Source organism: Sciurus vulgaris (assembly GCF_902686455.1).
Source record: "Sciurus vulgaris genome assembly, chromosome: 6".
Taxonomy (NCBI): Eukaryota; Metazoa; Chordata; class Mammalia; order Rodentia; family Sciuridae; genus Sciurus; species Sciurus vulgaris.
Window position 1 is genome coordinate 114,391,361 of NC_136466.1, and position 22,495 is coordinate 114,413,855.

At 39.4% G+C, this 22,495-nt stretch overlaps 1 protein-coding gene across 3 annotated transcripts in view; it reads right to left on the minus strand.

Moving 5' to 3' along the window:
* OCLN (occludin) overlaps positions 1-22,495 on the minus strand; it is a 60,474-nt gene that overhangs the window by 32,996 nt on the left and 4,983 nt on the right. For all 3 annotated transcript variants that reach the window (XM_079145227.1, XM_079145229.1, XM_079145228.1), the window contains exons 2-4: positions 13,938-14,054; positions 7,514-8,186; positions 395-556 (exon numbers count right to left, since the gene is read on the minus strand). In XM_079145227.1, the coding sequence (XP_079001353.1) occupies positions 395-556; positions 7,514-8,186; positions 13,938-13,987 (885 nt within the window). In that variant the 5' untranslated portion in view covers positions 13,988-14,054. The remainder of the gene's footprint in view (positions 1-394; positions 557-7,513; positions 8,187-13,937; positions 14,055-22,495) is intronic.

The following is a 22,495-nucleotide window of genomic DNA, read 5'->3' on the forward strand; positions in this document are numbered from 1 at the left end:
ACTCAAGACAGCACCCTGGCTGATATTGTTTCCTCCAAAATGATAAAAGCAGAGAAAGAAAACGGGGGTAGGAGGGAGACACTATTATTATTATTATTATTATTTTTGCAAAGGTCAAGCTCTTTCTACATGATTTCTTTAGAAGTCATTTCTTTTCAGATACTAGATCCGCTCCTTGAAAATGGAAACCTGATTTTTCCCTTCCAGTAAAACAGTTTCCATTTATTCCATCCTCTCACAGTTCTGAGTAAAATCCAAAGCAACAACTTTTGCAATATACACAGACAACAATTCTAAGCACACACTTTAACCAAATAACCAAAATTTAGAGACAGAAACCTGAGGGGGTTAATAAAAGATTCAAAGTTTTGTTTTGTTTTTTCTTTACACTTACCCATTCTTCAACATTAGGTGGCTGCTCTTCATAAATGTGTTCTTTGTCCCACAAAATATTGGACTTGTCATACCGGTCCATCTTTCTTCGAGTTTTCACAGCAAAGAAAATTATTAAAGCAAAAGCCACAATAATCATGAATCCCAACACAATGGCAATAGCCTAAAAAGGGATTTGAAGACATTGGCAAATTAATTTTGATTGCTCACTTAATTACAGGCTACCCTCTACAAGTTAAAACCCTTATCTACCTTAGGACCTACTAAATAGCTAGGGTTTAATTGACAAAATGCTGAAGCAAACCTAACCCACACCCACGAGGATAAGGCTAGCAAAGCATGTGCATGTACCACTTGATAAAATCCTCAAAATGTGCTTAACCCGTTAAGTCCCAAGTTTTCAATTCTATGACAATATCAACGAAATTGACACAGGTGCATTAAAATAGGTTAGAAATCATAATCTAAAGCTTATACATATTATCACATTAACCAGTTAATATTAATTATATTTTATATTAACATTATGCTGTTATAGTTCTTATGTTTAATATTAATTAATGGGATTAATTATACTATATTTAAGTTTGTATAGGTCTTTCACATATGGGACAAAATGGCTTAAAGCTAGGTTCTCTCATCATCCCAGTTTAGAGCTATAGAAAACTAGTTCTAAAGCTTACCCATATAGGGAATGTATTTTTAATAGACAGATGAGGATGACCAGTAAGTAGAAGTAAAGTATATTTCTAAAGGGTTTGGAAAATGTAATCTCAGAAGTAACTGTTGAGTACCCAATCATGCCTACAATCCTGTTTGTAGCATGTTTGGCAAATCTTTACACGGAATGTAAATTTCAGGCCACATAGGATCTGTGTAATCATAAATGATCAAGACATGGATCTAGCCAGGCACAGTGGTGCAGACCTATAATCCCAGCCACTCAAAAGGTTAAGGCTGGAAGATTGAGAGTTCAAAGCCACCTTCAGCAATTTAGGAAGACCCTGTCTCAAAATAAAAAATAAAAAGAGTTGGAGATGTGGCTCAGAGGTTAAGTGCCCCTGGGTTCAATCCCTGGTACCAAAAAAGACATGAATCTAATCAAACCATAAATTTGAGCCTTGAACGAAAGGTTCCTTAAGTCTGGCAGATTCCTGATTTCAGAGTCTTGTATACATACTAGAAAAGGCCTTGTGCCAAGAAAACTTCCTATTCTGGACGGTTCTTCCAGTATCTGATAACTGTATTAAGTGGTGTGCTGGCCTGGGAGGCAACTGAGGTTGAGGCAGGTACCAAGCCGTCTCCTGGATATCTGCTAATGGGTAGCAGAGGCTCACCTTTCAGTAGTCCACCTGACAATGATATCCTTTCTCAAGGAATACAGGTTTCAAATAGAGGGATGGGAGTGTGGTAAGACAGGAGTACCAATTCTCAGTCCCTATTTTCCAGAGCTCTGTCTGAATGGCAGCCACAAGCATTCAGAAATCCCATATTTGCAGGGAACATATTCAGTATTTCAAATAAAGGTAGTTCCTGGAAAAAGTTTTTAACCCCCAAAGAATGACACATTCATGTAAAAGAATGGGAATTCCTAAGTCAGTGTAAGGAGGAAAAAAAAAGAAACAGAAAATAAAAAAAAAAAGATGAGTAGCTTAGAAACATTTCAGGTGCTAATGTAATTAGGGTGACTTATTGTTACTAAATGCAAGATTCTCAAACCTGCCTGTACATTTGATCTATAGACTCTGAAAACTACAAAACACTAAAAAAGAAAAAAAAAAAAAAGGATTTACATAAATGGAGAGACACCCTATGTCCGTGGACTGGAAGACTTATAATTGTAAAGATGACAAAATTCCCAATAATTCAACTACAATGCAACTCTTCAAAATCCTAATAGGAGCCAGGTGCACTGACACCTGACAGGCTTTTTTTTTTTTTTTTTTTTTAATTGCAGAAATTGATAGAGATTGGTCCTAAATCTAGCCAAAACAATCTTAAAAAAATAAAGTTTGAGAACTCCATCTTCATGATTTCAAAACTTACTATAAAGCTAATGATAAAGTAATCAAGACACTGTGGTTGCTACTGGCATAAGGATAGAAACTGAATAAATTATTCCTCCTGATTTTGTCTGCTGTGATGACCTACAGTCTGCCAACATATCGACGCCTTTTTTAAGTGCAGATTGCTCACTGTCAGGCGTCTATCATCCACCATTTGCCTGCCTCTGGCCTGTCCATCGTCTGCCTTACACCTATCCATCACCCAACCCACGAGGTTCACATCCTGATCATCCAACAACAATCAGCAAACTGATTGCCGACCACCAGTGGAGCACCAGCTGCCTGCTGTTGCCTGGAAGTTCACTGTTACAGTACCTGCAGGTTTGATTACACGTGGCCGCTGCCATTTTGAGACAACAGCCAGGCCCTGTAGGACCCCTGGCCTGACTTACTGAGCCCCGTCTCCAGGATCCCTCAGCCCGACCGATCACTCCCTGCCTCTGGGGCCCTCACATCAACTGACTGCTCTCTGCCGCCAGGACCACCAGACCAACTGACTGCGCCCTATGACCGGGACCCCAGACCCACTGATTGCACCGGCCTCCAGGATCCCACAACCACACCATACACACCCAACCTCCAGGACCACTGCCGGACCAACCGCATCCCGCCTCCAGGACCTCCAGCTGACCACGTCCACCCCTGAGCTGCAGCTCCCCATTTGCCAACACATTTCGAAGCCAGAGCGGCCATCTTGGATAATCCTGGAAGCTGTAGCTCTGATCTTTGGGTGGGGCAAATCCCATCCTGAGACGCCTGCTGGAGGCTTGAAGCTCATTGTCAGGTACCTCTCATGCATCAGACTACTGAACACTGGGAGGTTTCATTAGTATATGACTGTTATACTGTAGATTTTCTTTTTTCTCCTTTTTAAAAAATTTAAGTTTTTATTTCTTTACTTTTCTTGCTCTCTTTTCATTTTGTGTACCTGTTCCCTCAGAGTCTCTTTCTCCCTTTTTTGCATGCTAATATCCAATTTCTTTGGATTACACTCTCACCCTTTCTATTTTCTAGAACTTCTGTATATCTTTTCTTATCCCATTAACAGCCACATTCTACATCCCTCTGCATCTTCTTTGTCCTCCATTAGAAACTGCAAACCTTATTGCAAACCTGTTTGTTTTACCGAAGATAACATTTGAACCCATTCTGTTTACTATGACAATTTTGTTATTGTACTCATAGGGGCTATTTGGTCTAGGATTGCATAGTGTCTGATTTGGGCACTGCTAATATTGATCTCCCCTTAAAGAAAGGGTTTTGGAAACCTATAGGGCCACTATAAGTCTGTAAGGGGAAATCTGCAATACCCCAGATCTGCACTGCTAGAAGGGAAGATACATGAACATGAAAAAACAAGGGAAGAAAATGATCCAAACAAATCTAGATTCTATAGTAATAGAATCCAATGACAGTATGTTAGAAGAAATGTCAGAAAAGGACTTCATATTATACATGATTAAGATGATTCGCGAAGCAAAGGATGAGATAAGAGAGCAAATGCAGGCAATGAATGATAATACCAATAAGCTGAAAGAGCACCTGCAGGAAGCAAAAGATCATTTAAACAAAGAGATAGAGATGCTCAAAAAAAAACCCAATGGAAATCCTTGAAATGAAGGAAACAATAAACCAAATAAAAAACTCAATGGAAAGCATCACCAACAGACTAGATCACTTGGAAGACAGAACCTCAGACGATGAAGACAAAATATTTAATCTTGAATATAAAGTCGCCCAAACAGAGAAGATGGTAAGAAATCATGAACAGAATCTCCAAGAACTATGGGACATCCTGAAAAGACCAAATTTAAGAATTATTGGGATTGAGGAAGGCACAGAGATACAAACCAAAGGAATGAACAACCTATTCAATGAAATAATAGCAGAAAATTTCCCAAACCTGAAGAATGAAATGGAAAATCAAATACAAGAGGCTTACAGAACACCAAATGCACAAAATCACAACAGATCCACACCAAGGCACATTATAATGAAAATGCCTAACATTCAAAATACAGATAGGATTTTGAAGGCCACGAGAGAAAAGTATCAGATTACATATAGAGGGAGACCAATACGGATAGCAGCCGACTTCTCAACCCAGACTCTAAAAGCTAGAAGGACCTGGACCAACATATTTCAAGCTCTGAAAGAACATGGTTGCCAACCAAGAATCCTATACCCAGCAAAACTAACCTTCAGATTTGAAGATGAAATAAAATCCTTCCATGATAAACAAAAGTTAAAAGAATTTACAAATAGAAAGCCTGCACTACAGAATGTTCCCAACAAAATATTCCATGAGGAGGAAATGAAAAACAACAATATAGGTCAGCAAAGGGAGGAACTACCTTAGAGAAAAACCACTCAAAGAAGAAACCAAGCCAACTTAAAAACCAAAAATAAGCCAAATGACTGGGAATACAAATCATATCTCAATAATAACCCTGAACATTAATGGCCTAAACTCATCAATCAAAAGACATAGACTGGCAGAATAGATTAAAAAGAAAGACCCAACAATATGCTGCCTGCAAGAGACTCATCTCATAGAAAAAGACATCCACAGACTAAAGGTGAAAGGATGGGAAAAAACCTACCACGCACAAGGACTCAGTAAAAAAACAGGGGTTTCCATCCTTATATCAGATAAAGTGGACTTCAAGCCAAAGTTAGTCAGAAGGGATAAAGAAGGACATTTCATACTGCTTAAGGGAACCATAAATCAGGAAGACATAACAATAGTAAATATTTATGCCCCAAACAATGGTGCATCCCCTTACATCAAACAAATCCTTCTCAACTTTAGGAATCACATAGACCACAACACAATAATTCTGGGTTACTTTAACACAGTGCTGTTACCACTAGTTGGATCTTCCAAACAAAAACTAAACAAAGAAACCATAGAACTCAATAACACAATCAATAACCTAGACTTAATAGACATATATAGAATATATCCATCAACGAGTGGATTCACTTTCTTCTCAGCAGCAAATGGAACCTTCTCAAAAATAGACCATATGTTATGCCACAAAGCAGCCCTTAGGAAATGCAAAAAATAGAGATACTGCCTTGTGTTCGATCAGATCATAATGGACTGAGAATAGAAATCAATGACAAAGTAAAAAAAGGAAATTACTCCAACACCTGGAGACTAAATAATATGCTATTGAATGAAACATGGATAACAAAAAAACATCAGGGAGGAGATAAAAATATTCTTAGAGGTCAATGAGAATGACGATACAACATATCAAAATCTCTGGGACACTATGAAAGCAGTACTAAGAGGAAAATTCATTGCATGGAGCGCATTCCAGGAAAGAATGAAAGGTCAACAACTAAATGACCTAACATTACAGCTCAAAGCCCTAGAAAAAGAAGAACAGAATAACAGCAAAAGTAGTAGAAGACAGGAAATAATTAAAATCAGAGCTGAAATCAATGAAATTGAAACAAAAGAAACAATTATACCTCCTAAAACTGAAAACTTGGGCTTAGGATGTAGCACTGTAGCCAAATGCTTGCCAAGCATGCACAAGGCCCTGGGTTTAAACCCCAGTACCACAAAACAAAACCAAAACAAACCTAAAACTTTTATGCAAAGACACCATAAAGAAAATGGAAAAAGAATTACAAGATGAGATAATATTTACATGTGGATATAAGAGCTATCCAGATATATAAGAATTTGTAGAAGTCCAACTTGGACTGAAGATGTAAGATCAGCAGCAAAGTGCCTTTCTAGCACGTGCAAGGCCCAGGCTTCAATTCCCAGTACTACCAAAAGAAAAGTCCGATTTAAAAATGAGTTAAAATTCTGAATAGTCATTTCTCCAAAAATGGTTTCAAAAATGCCCAATAAGTACATGAAAAGATACTCAACAACATTAGCTATCAAGGAAATGCAAATGAAAACCACAAGGACTTACCACCTAACACCAGTAGCACAGGCTAGAATCAGACTGACAATAACAAGTGCTGGTGAGGAAATGGAGAAATCCAAACCCTCACACCTTTCTGGTATGAATGTGAAATGGTGCAACCTCTTTGGAAAAAACTGATAATTCCCCAAAAAGTTAAACAGAATCACCATGTGACTTACTAGTTCTGCCCTTAGGTTTACATCCAACTCCAGAGATATTCAAACATTAAGTCACACCAAAACTTGAACACCAACGTTCACAACATTATTTGCAACAGCCAGTGAGAAAAGAGCCCCAATGATTATCAACCAATGGATAAATAGAATGCGGCATGAACATACACTAGAATACAATGAAAGGTAATGAAAGATGCGTACATGCTAAAAACACAGGCAAACCTTGAAAGCATTATGCTAAGTCAAAGAAGCCAATCACAAAAGACCACATATTGTGAGAATATATAAAATACACAGAAAATACACAGAAAAAACCTACAGAGGTAGAATTTGTGGTTTACCAGGAGGATTAGGAAAATGAAGCGTAACTGCTATTGGGTACCAGGGACTCTTTTTGAGATAGTGAAATTATTCTAGTGAATAATTAGTTCAAGGCACTAATTATTCTAATTATTATTATTGCACAATCATCTGAATAGACTACAAACCAGTGAACTGTTCTTCAAATGGGTGGAATTATATAGTATCATAATTATATATTAATAATGACATTCAGTCTTTCCACCACCTTCTGATATAATTAGAAGAGGGGCCTTGGCATCAATTTTTTTTAGGGGGTTTACTAGGGATTGAACTCAGGATCATGTAGCTAAGTAGTCAAGCATCCCTGAGTTGAATCCTCAGGCTTGACCACTGAGCTACATCCCCAGTCATTTTCACTATTCATTTTGAGACAAGGTCTTGCTAAGTTGCTAAGGTTGGCTTCTAATTTGCAATCATCCTGCCTCAGCCTCCCTCCTAAATTGCTGGAATTACAGGCATGCACTACCACACATGACCAAAATCAATATTTTTAAAACATTCCCAGAGTGATTCTACTACAAATTCCAAGTTGAAGATCTCTGACCCAAGTAGATAGGGACAAAGAAAACACTATGCATACCTCCTGGGGATCCACCACACAGTAGTGATACAAATACTGATCCACATAGACGCCGGTAACTGCAGGTGTATAAAACTGGTTGCAGAGGGCATATATTTGGGAACTGTATATAGATCCAGAAGCCTGGGCAGTTGGGTTGACTCCCATTATATAGACAATTGTGGCAATAAACACCATGATGCCTAGAATAGCACTCACTATTATCACAGTCAAGTAATATCTTCTTGTTCTGGATATTTCAGATCTTATGACACTGGTAACAAAAATCACCAATGAGGCAATGAAACAAAAGGCAGCCATGGCCAACAGGAAGCCCTTCGCAGCTCTTGGATCTGTATAGCCTCCTCCATAGCCATAACCGTAGCTATAACCGTAGCCATAGCTGCCTCCGTAGCCACCGAAGCTACTTCCTCCATAAGGGTAGCCTCCTAATAAGCCAGTTCCATAGCCTCTGTCCCAGGCAAGGGTGGAGGCAACACAGGCAAATATAGCAATGCACATCACAATAATGAGCATAGACAGAATACGAATCACTCCTGGAGGAGATGTCCATTTGTAGAAGTGAAGAATTTCATCTTCTGGGTAAAAAGAATACGCAGGCTGAGAGAGCATTGGCCGAACATGCATTTCTCCACCATATATGTCATTGCTTGGTGCATAATGATTCGGTTTGCTGAAATGCACAGGAAAAGAACTTTATGTTAGCACTTTTTAGTGGTAAGCACAAAGAATATACAAAGCACTTAGAATAATTTAAACAAACTATTGGTAAATGAGACTATTAGTACTTCTCACTGAACGGTAAAGGTATCTGTGTTTCTGAATCAGCTGGAAGCATGGTTAAAACTTTATTTTTATGTGTGCTGAGGATCGAACCCAGTGCCTCACACATGCTAGGCAAGCACTCTACCTTAGCTACAACCACAGCCCCTATTAAAAGATTCTTGACTCCAGTCTGAGTTGCTGATTCTGTAGTTCTGAGGTATAACAAGTTTCCAGCAGGTACAGATGTTACTAGCCTTGGAAACCTACCTGGAGAATGACTACTCTGTATACTACAAAGAAAAGCATCTCAAAATTTGCTATTTAGGATCCCTGGGAAGTATAACACTCTCAGATGGTGGGCCAGTGGATCTAACTAAATGGAAGAGCACTTGCCTAGCACGTTCAAGGCATTGAGTTCAATACACAACACTGCTAGGAAAACAAAAATCTCAGATGGTACACACCCTATCAGTTAAATTGTAATCTCTGGGATTGAGACCCAGACACTTTTAGAACACTGATATCAACCTTTTTGCCTGTGTGGCACAGGACAGATACAATAGAACAAAACTCCTCCACTGGCTTATTCTGGGTCATGTGCAATTCCTGGCAGCCTCATTCTCCTAGTTGAGAAAACACATTCATGCCGGGCATGGTGGCACACGCCTGTAATCCCAGCAGCTCGGGAGGCCGAAGCAGGAGGACAGTGAGTTCAAAACCAGCCTTAGCAAAAGTGAGGCACTAAGCAACTCAGTGAGACCTGTCTCTGAATAAAATGCAAAATAGGGCTGGGGGTATGGCTCAGTGGCCGAGTGTCCATGAGCTCCTTTCCCATAATGCCTCAAAAAAAAAAGAAAAAAGAAAACACATTCATTCTTTCATTCAATTAACAACTGTTTACTGGAGTTGTCAAGTTGACTTGTGCTAAGCACTGTGCTGGGCAATGGAGTCACAAAATTGAACTGGGAATTCTCACTCCACAGTTCAGTCTGTCAAGAGAGTAAGACATTGAGCAAATTACTACATGATCTATAGTTATGGCAAGGGCTGCAAAGCAATTATGCAATGAGCGCTCATGAGAGTAATGCCTAAGTGGATCTTAAATCTCCTTGATACAAAATACTCTGCACATCCCAGTAATTTAACCATAAATAGACTGCTTGTGACAGACACACTAAAGTGTGACCACACTGAATCTAAGAACTATAAGCCTGGGAGGCAAAATTCACTTCTATACTGATCTCAGACTCTTGGTTTTAACTATCTCCACAGACCACCTTCCACTCCCCCAAGTAAGACATATCACTACCAGCTGCTACTAACCATAATTATTTGAAAAAATCTGAGTATATGAGAATGAGAATAAAAATGAAATGGCAAAACTAGAGAGGTCACTGATAAATTGGTCTTCAAAAATGTCAAGAGGAAAATTCCATAATCCATTCTACTCAGACATCTGGGTTGTTTCTGTGTGGGGTATTGTGAACAGTACGGCTCTAAACCTCCTTGAATATGTATTCTGGTACAAAAATCACTTATTTTTCTATGTTATATGCCCAGGAATGCATCTTTGTGCATCTTCAACTCTACTAGACAATGTTGAACTGTTTTCCAAAGTGACTGTACTAATTATACTTTCACTTACAGTATAAAAGTTCACAGTAGCAGTGCTCACAGTAAACCCAAACTGCAGTGAAAAAGTTCAAATGTCCACCTACAGTGGAATGAGTGACTGATATTTCCACGTGATGGAATCCTACATCCTGTGCTGTCCAACAGGGTATCCACTAGCCTCACAGGTCTATCAAGCCCTTGGATAATGCTAATCCAAACTGAGAAGTACTGTTAGATGTGTAAAATACAGAGTGGATTTCAAAGACATAATATGAAAAAAGAATGTATAGTATCATATGAACCTGTGTGTGTGTGTATGTGTGTGTGTGCATGCGCACCTACTACTAAGAAATGAACCAGGGGTGCTCTATCACTGAAATACATCCCTAACTCTGTTTCCCTGTTTATTTTATTTGGAGACAAGATCTTGTTAAGCTGCCCATACTGACCTTGAACTTCCTCCTGTCTCATCCACACAAGTCACTGGGATTACAGGCATGTGCCACTATGCCTGGCTCATGAATCTTTTGTTGTTGTTAGTTATAGATGGACACAATACCTTTATTTTTTTTATTTTTATGTGGTGCGGAGGATGGAACCCAGTGCCTCACATGTGCTAGGTAAGTGCTCTACCAACTGAGTCATATAATCCCAGTCCCTCCTGAATAATTTTTTTTAATATCAATCACTTATTTAAACATTTTAAATATACTGAATTAAGTAAAATGTATTATTAAAAGTAACCCCCCCAACCCTGCTTTTTTTTTTTTTGGTACCAGGTGTGCCTAACCACTGAGCCCTTATTTTTTTTTTTTTTAATTTTGAGACAGGGTCTGGCTTAGTTTCTCAGGACCTCACTAAGTTGTTGAAGCAGGTTTTGAACTTGGGATCCTCCTGCCTCAGCCTCCTGAGTTGCTGGGATTACAGGCATGCACCACCAGGTCTGGCTTATTGCATTTTATTTCTATAGTGCTATTATGATGCATAAAACGATGAATTATTAATACATTCAGCTATATGGACAAATCTTACAGGTGATGCTGAAAGAAACGAGAGAAAAGAATACAGCATTATTATATTCATAAGACATTTTTAAATAAGTAAAATTAATCTGAACTCTTTGGAATATGTAAGGGGGTAGGGAGCAAAATAATAAAGAAAAGTAGTGAAAAGGAGAAGACCCCAGAAAGCACTTTGTTTCTGGCCCTGGGTAATGACTGTGTGGATGTTTGCTTCGTTTTTATTCATCTTCTCATACACAAAATAAATATTAGGTAAATGAAGCACTACTCAATTACAATATCCTTCTGCATTTATTTACTTATTTACTGTACTGGAGATCAACCCCAGTTCCTCACACATGCTAAGCAAACGCATCCTAGATAAGCATTCTACCACTGAGCTATATCTCCAACCCTTCTCCAGGATATTTTGAAGTCCACATAGTCATAAAAAACTGTGTCCCTACCATGGTCAGGTGACAGTAAGGAGTCTGTGTAACTGGAAAACAACCCATGTGTGATATTGAGAAATATAAGGCTGGGGATATAGCTCAGCTGGTAGAGTGCTTGCCTAGCATGTGCAAGACTCTGGGTTCAATCCCCAACACCACCAAAAGAAAAAAAAAAAAAAGAGAGAGAGAGAGAGAGAGAGAGAGCGAAATATATATTTGGTCTTAGTTCTTGTTTCCTGGCATAGAACTCCCAAAATCCTTAGAATTTACAAAATAATAAATGGGTTTTTGTATGCTAATGAGATGACTAATGGCTGACAGCTACTAGTTAGCTGTCAGGGCTGGGGCTGGTCAAATTTAAGACCAAGGCATGATTAGGGGATTGGAATTTTTTAGACCCACTCCCTAACAGTGGGGAAGGGTACAAAGGCTGAAGGTTAAGATAATTGTCAATGGCAACAACTTAATCAATTGAGCCCACATAATGAAGCCTCCATAAAAAACCAAAAGGACTGGGTTCAAAGAGCTTCCAGAAGCTGTGAATATACAGGACTTCCTGGAAGCGGGAAGGGGGGCGCCTGGAGAGGGCATAAAAGCTTCACACCCTCTCCTATAATTCACCCTATGCATCTGTTCATCTGTTCATCTTGTGTTCACTAGTAAAAGTAAGGAAGTGTTTCCCTGAATTCCGTGAGTCACTCTAGCAAATTAATCAAGCCCAAGGAGGGGGTTGTGGCAACCCCAATTTATCGCAGGTCAGTCAGACCATAGGCCATCATCTGTGCCTGAGATGCATCAGAAGTGGAGGGCAGTACAATGGGCTGAGCCCTCATCCTGTAATCTATGCTATCTCCAGGTAGATAGGCTCAGAACTGAATAGAAGAACACCTAGCTGGTGTCTACAGCTGGGGCTAGTGAGGAGCAATCCCCACACATTTGATGACCAGAGGTCATGGAGGCATTTTTTACTGTGTTGTAACAGTACAGGAGAAATGTCTTTTTCCTACATTGTTTCCTACTACAGTTATCAGAATTAAAGCTACAACTACTTTTATAAAGAAATCCCTATCCATGTTTGATGGCAAATTTAAAACTTAAGAATACACTGACAGGGGCTGGAGTTGTGGCTCAGTGGTCAAGTGTTTGCCTGGCAGTGTGAGGCCCTGGGATCGATACTCAGCACCCACATGTAAATAAATAAAATTAAAAAGATCCAATGACAACTAAAAAAAAAAAAAAAAAAAAAAAAAATCAAAAAAAGAATCCACTGATAAATCCCCAAATGACTAAGAACCCAAGAACATGGTTTGTTTTATTTATGTAAGGCAAGAATCACTTCTGTTTCAGTTGTTGATGGACCTTTATTTTGTTTATTCATATACTATGCTGAGAATTGAATGCGGTGCTGAGAATCGTACCCAGTGCCTCACATGCTAGGCAAGCACTCTACCACTGAGCCACAACCCCAGCTCAGGAAACACGTTTAAAGTTCACAATATGGAAAACATTATGCTAAGTGAGGAAGCCGGTTACAAAAGGTCACTTATCATAAGATTCCATTTATATGAAATATCCAGAATAGACAAACATACAGACAAAAAGTAAGCTGTGGTTGCATTGGGCTGGGATACTTGAGAAGTGTCAGCTAACAGGTAGGTTTCTCTGGAAGATGATAAAATGTTCTAAAATTAATTGTGGTGATTGCTGTGTAAATTTATGAAATTCTATAAACCAGTGAGCTGTCTATTCTAAATTGGTAAATTCTATGGGGTGTGAGTTATATCTCAGTAAAGCTGTTATTTTTAAAAATTGCAATATATTCCCAAGACCATTTAAACAAGTTGTTAATATTAAAGTTTCACATCATGTGCAAAAACAGAAAGGAATAGATATACACACAAATATAAACCTAGACAATCTTGAGGCAAACACTAGAAATGGGTGTTAAGAGCCCAATGCGGTGGAACATAACTATAATTGCAGCCACTGAGAAGGCTAAGGCAGGAGGAACACAAGTGTGAGGACAGCCAGGGCAACTTAGCAAGACTCTGTCTCAAAATTTTAAAACTCAATGAGAGAGCACCCCTGGGTTCAATCCCCAGTACCAAAAAAAAAAAAAAAGACAAGAAAAGAATGAAGAATGAAGAAAAAAATGAGTGACAGAAGTTGCTTTTGTCATGCTAGAACTCTCATGCTAGAAGTTAAAAGGAAAATTCACTTTTCGTTGTGTGTTCCTGGTACAATTTAAACTTACAAGTGCACATATTGTTTAATTTTTAAGAACGCTTATTAGCCAGACACCGCTCATGCCTACATCCCAACAACCTGGGAGGCTGAGGCAGGAGCATCATAAGTTCAAAGCCAGCCTCAGCAACTTAGCAAGGCCCTAAGTAACTTAGTGAGACCCTGTCTCAAAACAAAAAATAAAAAGGGCTGGGGATGTGGCTCAGTGGTTAAGCGCCCTTGAGTTCAATCCCTGCCTGGTACCCCCCAAAAAAGAATCACTTAATAGATCAAAGTTTCAACCATACACATTTTTTTACATGTGACAGACCTTATTAAAAAGAAAAATCTAAAGAACGATATACTTACAATTCATCAGGCCTATAGGGAGGTGGACTTTCAAAAGGTCTTGAGGACATGGCTGATGTCACTGGTCACCTAATCTTTAGGATGAGCAATTCCCTGTAGTTCCCAAGATCAGTCAATCTAAGAAACAACAATAGGGCAATGGCATTACTACTGAGGTCAGTTTTCCTGCATCATGAAGAAAACCAAACTCCAACCCCAAGCAACCACTCACTCTACACTGCCACTTTTATCTTTTCCACTGCCACTTTTACACTATGAAATCAATGAGTGTAAGAACTATTTGCCCTGGTATTCCTCAGCACCTAGCATTATGCTTTGCAGATCCACATCATACAAGTATCTTTAAACTTGAAATTCTGTTACAGTAATGAAAATTTCATGAATTAGAATTTTACAGCATAGGTGAAAATATTTTTAATGTAGAAACCTCAAAGAAAAAGGATCTGTAAAGAAATTTCTCAAAAGTAAATTATTTCATATTATTTTTGAAAGCTTATTAAAACACAAATGCATGTGAAAGTACACATATAGCAGGGTCTAGCACACACTAGCTCCTCAGTGTAAACTAAAGCATAATCTAATTCATTAAAAAGTTTGCCTTTAGCTGAGTGTGGCAGCACATGCCTATAATCCCCAGCTGCTCAAGAGGCTGAGGCAGGAGGATCTCAAGTTCAAAGCCAGACTCACAAAAGCGAGGTGCTGAGCAACTCAGTAAGACCCTGTCTCTGGGTTGAGAAGTCGGCTGCTATCCAAATTGGTCTCCCCCATATGTAATCTGATGCTTTTCTCTTGCGGCCTTCAAAATCCTATCTGTATTTTGAATGTTAGGCATTTTCATTATAATGTGCCTTGGTGTGGATCTGTTGCGATTCTGTGCATTTGGTGTTCTGTAAGCCTCTTGTATTTGATTTTCCATTTCATTCTTCAGGTTTGGGAAATTTTCTGCTATTATTTCATTGAATAGGTTGTTCATTCCTTTGGTTTGTATCTCTGTGCCTTCCTCAATCCCAATAATTCTTAAATTTGGTCTTTTCAGGATGTCCCATAGTTCTTGGAGATTCTGTTCATGATTTCTTACCATCTTCTCTGTTTGGGCGACTTTATATTCAAGATTAAATATTTTGTCTTCATCGTCTGGGGTTCTGTCTTCCAAGTGATCTAGTCTGTTGGTGATGCTTTCCATTGAGTTTTTTATTTGGTTTATTGTTTCCTTCATTTCAAGGATTTCCATTGGGTTTTTTTTTGAGCATCTCTATCTCTTTGTTTAAATGATCTTTTGCTTCCTGCAGGTGCTCTTTCAGCTTATTGGTATTATCATTCATTGCCTGCATTTGCTCTCTTATCTCATCCTTTGCTTCGCGAATCATCTTAATCATGTATAATATGAAGTCCTTTTCTGACATTTCTTCTAACATACTGTCATTGGATTCTATTACTATAGAATCTAGATTTGTTTGGATCATTTTCTTCCCTTGTTTTTTCATGTTGTTCATGTATCTTCCCTTCTAGCAGTGCAGATCTGGGGTATTGCAGATTTCCCCCTTATAGGCTTATAGTGGCCCTATAGGTGTCCAAAACCCTTTCTTTAAGGGGGGATCAATATTAGCAGTGCCCAAATCAGACACTATGCAATCCTAGACCAAATAGCCCCTATGAGTACAATAACAAAATTGTCATAATAAACTAAATGAGTTCAAATGTTATCTTCGGTAAAACAAACAGGTTTGCAATAAGGTCTGCTGTTTCTGATGGAGGACAAAGAGGATGCAGAGGGATGTAGAATGTGGTTGTTAATGGGATAAGAAAAGAATATACAGAAGTTCTAGAAAATAGAAAGGGTGAGAATGTAATCAAAAGAAATCGGATGTTAGCATGCAAAAAAGGGAGAAAGAGACTCCGAGGGAACAGGTACACAAAATGAAAAGAGAGCAAGAAAAGTAAAGAAATAAAAACTTAAATTTTTTTTTAAAAAGGAGAAAAAAGAAAATCTACAGTATAACAGTCATATACTAATGAAACCTCCCAGTGTTCAGTAGCCTGATGCATGAGAGGTACCTGACAATGAGCTTCAAGCCTCCAGCAGGCGTCTCAGGATGGGATTTGCCCCACCCAAAGATCAGAGCTACAGCTTCCAGGATTATCCAAGATGGCCGCTCTGGCTTCGAAATGTGTTGGCAAATGGGGAGCTGCAGCTCAGGGGTGGACGTGGTCAGCTGGAGGTCCTGGAGGCGGGATGCAGTTGGTCCGGCAGTGGTCCTGGAGGTCGGGTGTGTTTGGTGTGGTTGTGGGATCCTGGAGGCCGGGTGCAATCAGTGGGTCTGGGTTCCCGGTGATAGGGCGCAGTCAGTTGGTCTGGTGGTCCTGGCGGCAGGGAGCAGTCAGTTGATGTGAAGGCCCCAGAGGCAGGGAGTGATCGGTCGGGCTGAGGGATCCTGGAGACGGGGCTCAGTCAGTCTGGCCAGGGGTCCTACAGGGCCTGGCTGTTGTCTCAAAATGGCAGCAGCCACGTGTAATCAAACCTGCAGGTACTGTGACAGTGAATTTCCAGGCGACAGCAGGCAGCTGGTGCTCCACTGGCAGTCTGCGGTCAGTCTGCTGGCAGCTGTCGGACGATCAGGAGGTGAACCTCCAGCGTTGGGTAATGGACAGGGGTAAGGCAGACGATGGACAGGCGAGAGGCAGGCAAATGGTGGATGATAGACACTCGACAGTGAGCAATCTGCTCTCAAAAAAGGCATTGATATGCTGGCAGATTGCAGGTCATCACAGCAGACAAATGGGGTAAACACCAGGGGATCGATAAGCAACAAAAACTGCCTCACCGAGAAACAGATATCCTCTGCTTGAATCCCGCGTTATGGACCGACAAGGAATGCAGCCTCCCTCTAGTCCGCCATCTTGGATCTCCCCTAAGAACCTATCTCTAAATAAAATACAAAACAGAGCTGGGAAGCAACGATAGGTGTTGGCAAGGATGTGGGGAAAAAGGTACACTCATACATTGCTGGTGGGGTTGCAAATTAGTGCAGCCACTCTGGAAAGCAGTGTGGAGATTCCTCAGAAAGCTTGGAATGGAAACACCATTTGACCCAGCTATCCCACTCCTTGGCCTATACCCAAAGGACTTAAAATCAGCATACTACAGAGATACAGCCACATCAATGTTCATAGCTGCTCAATTCACCATAGCCAGATTGTGGAACCAACCTAGATGTCCTTCAATTGATGAATGGATAAAGAAACTGTGGTGTGTATATATATATATATATATATATATACACACACACACAATTGAATATTACTCAGCTATAAAGAATAATAAAATTATGGCATTTTCAGGCAAATGGATGAAATTGGAGAATATCATGCTAAGTGAGATAAGCCAATCTCACAAAACCAAAGGACGAATGATCTCACTGATAAGCAGATGATGACACATAATGGGGGGTGGGAAGGGGACAAGAATGGAGGAAGGAGGGACTATATAGAGAGAAAAGAGGGGTGGGAGGGATGGGGGGGGAAGGAAAAAAATAACAGAATGAATCAAACACCATTACCCTATGTAGATGTATGATTACACAAATGGTATGCCTTTACTTCGTGTACAAACAGAAACAACATGTATCCCATTTGTTTACAATAAAAATAAGGAAAAAAAAAAACAGAGCTGGGGATGTGGTTCAATGATCAAACACCCTTGAGTTCAATCGCAGGTAGCTCCAAAAAATAAAAGAGGGTGAGGTCAGCCTGAGCAATTTATCAAGACCCCCATCTTGCCAGGTGCAGTGGTCCATGCCTATAATCCCAGCAATTCAGGAGAGTAAGGTAGGAGAATCTCAAGTTCAAGACCAGCCTCACCAACTCAGCGATGCCCTAAGCAACTTATCTAGACCGTATTTCAATATTTTAAAAAATAAAACAAAAAGGTCTGGGGATGTGGTTCAGGGTAGAACATCCCTGGGTTAAACCCCAGTACCATTGGAGGAAAAAAAGTCTTTAAGAGAAAAGCAGAAAGACTGTTCTAAAACTCCTCAGAGCACAAATCCTTAAACATCTGCAAGGCAGTTTCACTCAATTAATTATTAAGTGCCTAAATATACAGAGAAGACTGTGAAAGTTAAGTTTAAGACACAGTTCTCCTTAAGGTCACACATAAAAGTTATTACTTCAGGAATTATTCAGGGCTGAAATATATGATAAATACGGAATAAAAAGACAAATATAAAATATAAATAAATATAAAAGACTTACAGATCCAGATGGGATCCTGGAAAGAAAGGGCACCCAGCCTGGGTCTCTGTTGAGAGGTGTGTGGACAGTTTGGGGGAAGAAAAGAGACCAGGAGGGGATATGTTGAAATGGTTAACCTCTTAAAATAAGTCTACGGTGAGAAAAAGGAGGATTTTCAAAGTGTGATGGGAGTTTGTCACCTCATTCAAGTAGGAAATAGGGAACCAATTCAAGATGCTGTGCAGGGGAGATATGAGTAAGTTAGAACAAAGAGGCCAGAGTCTAAAGGAGCACCTGGACCAGCTGCGGCAAAGCCAGGAGAGGTAATAAAGGACTTAGAAGCTAGGAGAGGAGAAGAAAATGAACACATAACATACCTACCAATGTGCCAGGCTCTCTACATAAAATTTTCATTTCACCCTCAAAACCACTTTACAGATAGATGCAGAGGGTCAGAAAGAGATGTGAAATAATATGCTCAAAGTCCAGAGGAAGCCAATAAGTCATTTAGAGAAGACTTGAACCCACAAGATCTCATGGGCTTCCCACCCACTCTCACAGTTTTAAAAATGAGTTCTATTTGTGATATGCTAACTTTTGGGTAGTGTGGACAGTTGGTAGTATGTCCAAGAGGCAGTAAGATTGAACATCTTCTGCCTTAAATCCTCAGGCAAATCCATGGGCACTAAGAGCTGTCCTGGAAAGACTAGCCAGTCTTACCTCAACATGATGAGGTAAACACACAATCACCAAACCTAAAAAGCTTGAGGTTTATTCCAGAAAAATCCAGTGCTGGAAACACAGAAAATACACAGCACATTAGCTACAGCACTTTATGCCTCTCAGGTATATCAAAGCAGCAATAAGTTTTTTCCAGGTGGACAGGTGTGGTGGCTCACACTTGTAATTCCAGTGATTCAGGAGGCTGAGGCAGGAGGATCGAAAGTTCAAAGTCAGCCTCAGCAACCTAGTGAGGCCCTGAGAAACTTAGTGAGATCCTGTCTCTAAATAAAATATTTTAAAAAGGACTGGGAGGACTAAGGATGTGGGTCAGTGGTTAAACACCCCTGGTTCAATCCCAGGTACCAAAAAAAAAAGTTCTTTCCAGGGGACATCAGTAATTAGGGAAGAAGGGAATTTTGAGATCCACCAGAAGGTAAATTCCATATGAGCAGGAATTTTTGCCTATTTCACTGATTAAAACAATGACTGGCACATGGTAGTTGTACAAATATTTGTTGAATGTTTACGTGAGTCAGATTGGACCACAAATATTTTTGCCTGCAAAGCTTCTTGTGCTTTCAAGTTTGAAGATAATGAATAAGCATCAGATGAACTTTTTAAAGCATTATCCTCAAATGACACTTGAGCAAGATCTATACTCTGAATATATTGAAGTGTAATTTTTTTTCCTTTTCAGATAAAATCTGTGCGATTGTTCATTACTATACTAGGAAAAGCAAATCAGTTCAAACTCCTTAAACATTGTTCTTTAGAATTGTTAACAATAGCAGGGTGTGGTGTTGCACACCTATAATCCCAGCAACTGAGGCTGAGGTAGGAGGATCACAAGTTCAAAGCCAGCCTCAGCAAATTAGAAAGGCCCTACGCTACTTAGAGACCCTGTCTCAAATTTTAAAAAAGCTCAGTAGTTAAGCACTCCTGGGCTTAATTCCCAGTACAAAAAACAAAAACCAAACCAAACAAAAAAACTTCATTTTACTGAAGTACAACATATAGAAAAGTAAACAAATCATAAGTGGATCCAGCAACTGTGACACCAAAATGTTTCTTTATAGTCTAATGGTGAAACACACACATAATTGAGTAATTTAGGTCAAAACGTTCTGGTGCTATGAAAGGTAAATATCCAGATTGTCTTCCCAATGTTCAGCAAAACTGAATTTAAACATTATTAAATATGGTAGCCTATTTTTAAGACTGAATGTAAAATAGAAACAAATATTGATCTTAGAGGAATCTTATCCCTTCTAATATCTGCAATTCAGTCATTCAAGACTATTCCCCAAATTCCAGGCTCAGTGGTAGCTTCTGAAAATTCTAAATTAATCCACATTAGGCTGAAGTTGTCAGAAATTCAAACAAAATTCCTTTTTAAACTGCTATTTCCTGGATTCAGAGTTTAGTTGTCATGTCTCCTCTATAACAGGGATTTTAGGTTGTGAAACAAATAATTTTAGAAAGCTCATTAAAAAAGCGTTATGCCACACCTTTGTTTCTTTTTTGGAGGTTACCAGACTGGTAAATGAAGGAAACACAGAGAGAAAGAATCCTGGGAATTTTGAATACATGCTTGTGTGATTGGGCAGATTCCCAAGGGGCTAAATAATAGCATCTAATTAGCACAAAAGAATGGGCCATTTATGCTTACCTGCAGGGAGGTCCACAGTGGTGACCACAGACAAGGTCAGCCAGACAAGCCTATCCAGATTTACAGCTGATCAAACACTGAATAGGAATAACTAACCCACTGATTAGGCACCCATCAACATTGAGCAAGATCTCTATAAAGTCAGAGTTAAGCAAACCTGGTAGTTTTAACAGCCCCCCATTTACTGGATCACAACCTGAAACAAGTTACTCATTTTCTTTAAGTTTTAGGGACCTACATCCTCTGTCAAAGGGTCATGATCCTGACCACTAGGCTACGACAAGTAAGATAAGGTACTAAAGAAAAGGAGCAAATGCATTCACAGTATGGGGATTATTTATTCTGAAGGCGAGAAACATAAGGGCTTGGGCACTAGATATTTGGAGGCATGAATACTAATTTAAAAAGGGAAACTCAAGGCTGGGGTTGTAGTTCAATGGCAAAATGCTTGACCTACACGTGCAGGGCGCTGGGTTTGATTCCCAGTGCCAATAAATAAATAAATAAATAAAGTGTTGGGATACGGTGCTTGCCTAGTACATGTAAGGTCCTGAGTTCCATCCCCAGCACCAAAAACAAAGCAAGCTCAATTCAAAAAAATCAAGATTATAAATACAGGATAAAGGGGCTGGGGAGATAGCTCAGTTGGTAGAGTGCTTGCCTTGTAAGCACAAAGCCCTGGGTTCGATCCCCAGCACCCCAAAAAATAAAAAATATAAATAAATAAATAAATACAGGATAAAGGGGACCTGGCTTAACAGATGTTCACTTTTAAAAATGCTTTTCCAAAAAAAAAAAAGTCCATTTCCTTAGCAAGAACTTTAACAAAAGTTATCAAACTATCCTGAACTTCGGGAGCACTCACAGAAAAAATGTTCAGATCTAGGAATGCTGCAGTTATTGAACAGAACAATAAAAATCTGCAATCCATTCAAGTTCTAAGCTAGATAACTCTCCTGAAGGGTGACTAAAATTGTTAAGAATCTTTAAAATATATATAATTTTAAAAATAAAACATGTCTGATTAAAAAGAATTAGAAAAACAGGAAATGCTTGACCTGGAGAACTTGACATTAGGAGGACCATTCTAGCAGCCCTGAAATATCTTTGTAATTCCAGAAATGGTTAAAAAACAAAAACAAGCCAAAACCGCAGGAGCACAGGTCTTCTCAATGTTAGGAAGTCTCTCCTTCACCCTGACTCCATCCCTCTTCCAAGAATAACAAATAATGATTTACGTTCATGCCACTTATGCAAAACATGTTATTTGGTACGTTATTTTTTGGAGACTAAACTGTGTTGAGGGGCGGGGGTGTCTCTCACAAGGCAATGTCTGCAACTGGTTTAGAGAAACAGCTAAAGTAGGAGGACTAATGCCCAGCATTACTGCACTAGGTATGTTTTGAGTGGAGGAAAAAAATAAAATGAATGAAAAGGCCACTGGATTTGACCTAAGTAGCCCAGCCCACTCATCACCTGCACAAATATATCTCGATTGTGAAAGAGACAAAGTAAGATGGCTATCTTAGAGGCAGGGGCAAAAGCAAGCTAAGAGCTGGGCATAGTGGTACACCTGTAATCCCAAACTACTCAGGAGGATGAATCACAAGTTTGAGGCCAGGCTGGGCAATTTATTGAGACCCTGTCTCAAAACAAAAATTTTTTAAAATCTCTGGGGGTGTAGTGCAGTGATAAAGAGCCACTGTGGGGGAGAGGGAGAAGTCATAAAATGCCCTCGAATTATTTTTTAAACTGTCAAAAAGTTAAAAATAGATCTGGGGATGTAGCTTAGTGGTAGAGTGCTTGCTTAACATTCATGAGGTCCTGGGTTCAATTCCCAGTTTTGAAAGAAAGAAAAAAAAAAATTTTTAATTTAATAGTCTGTTCCTTTTAGGTCACATGTGGCAACAATCAGTTTGCCTTTAAAAAGTTTAAA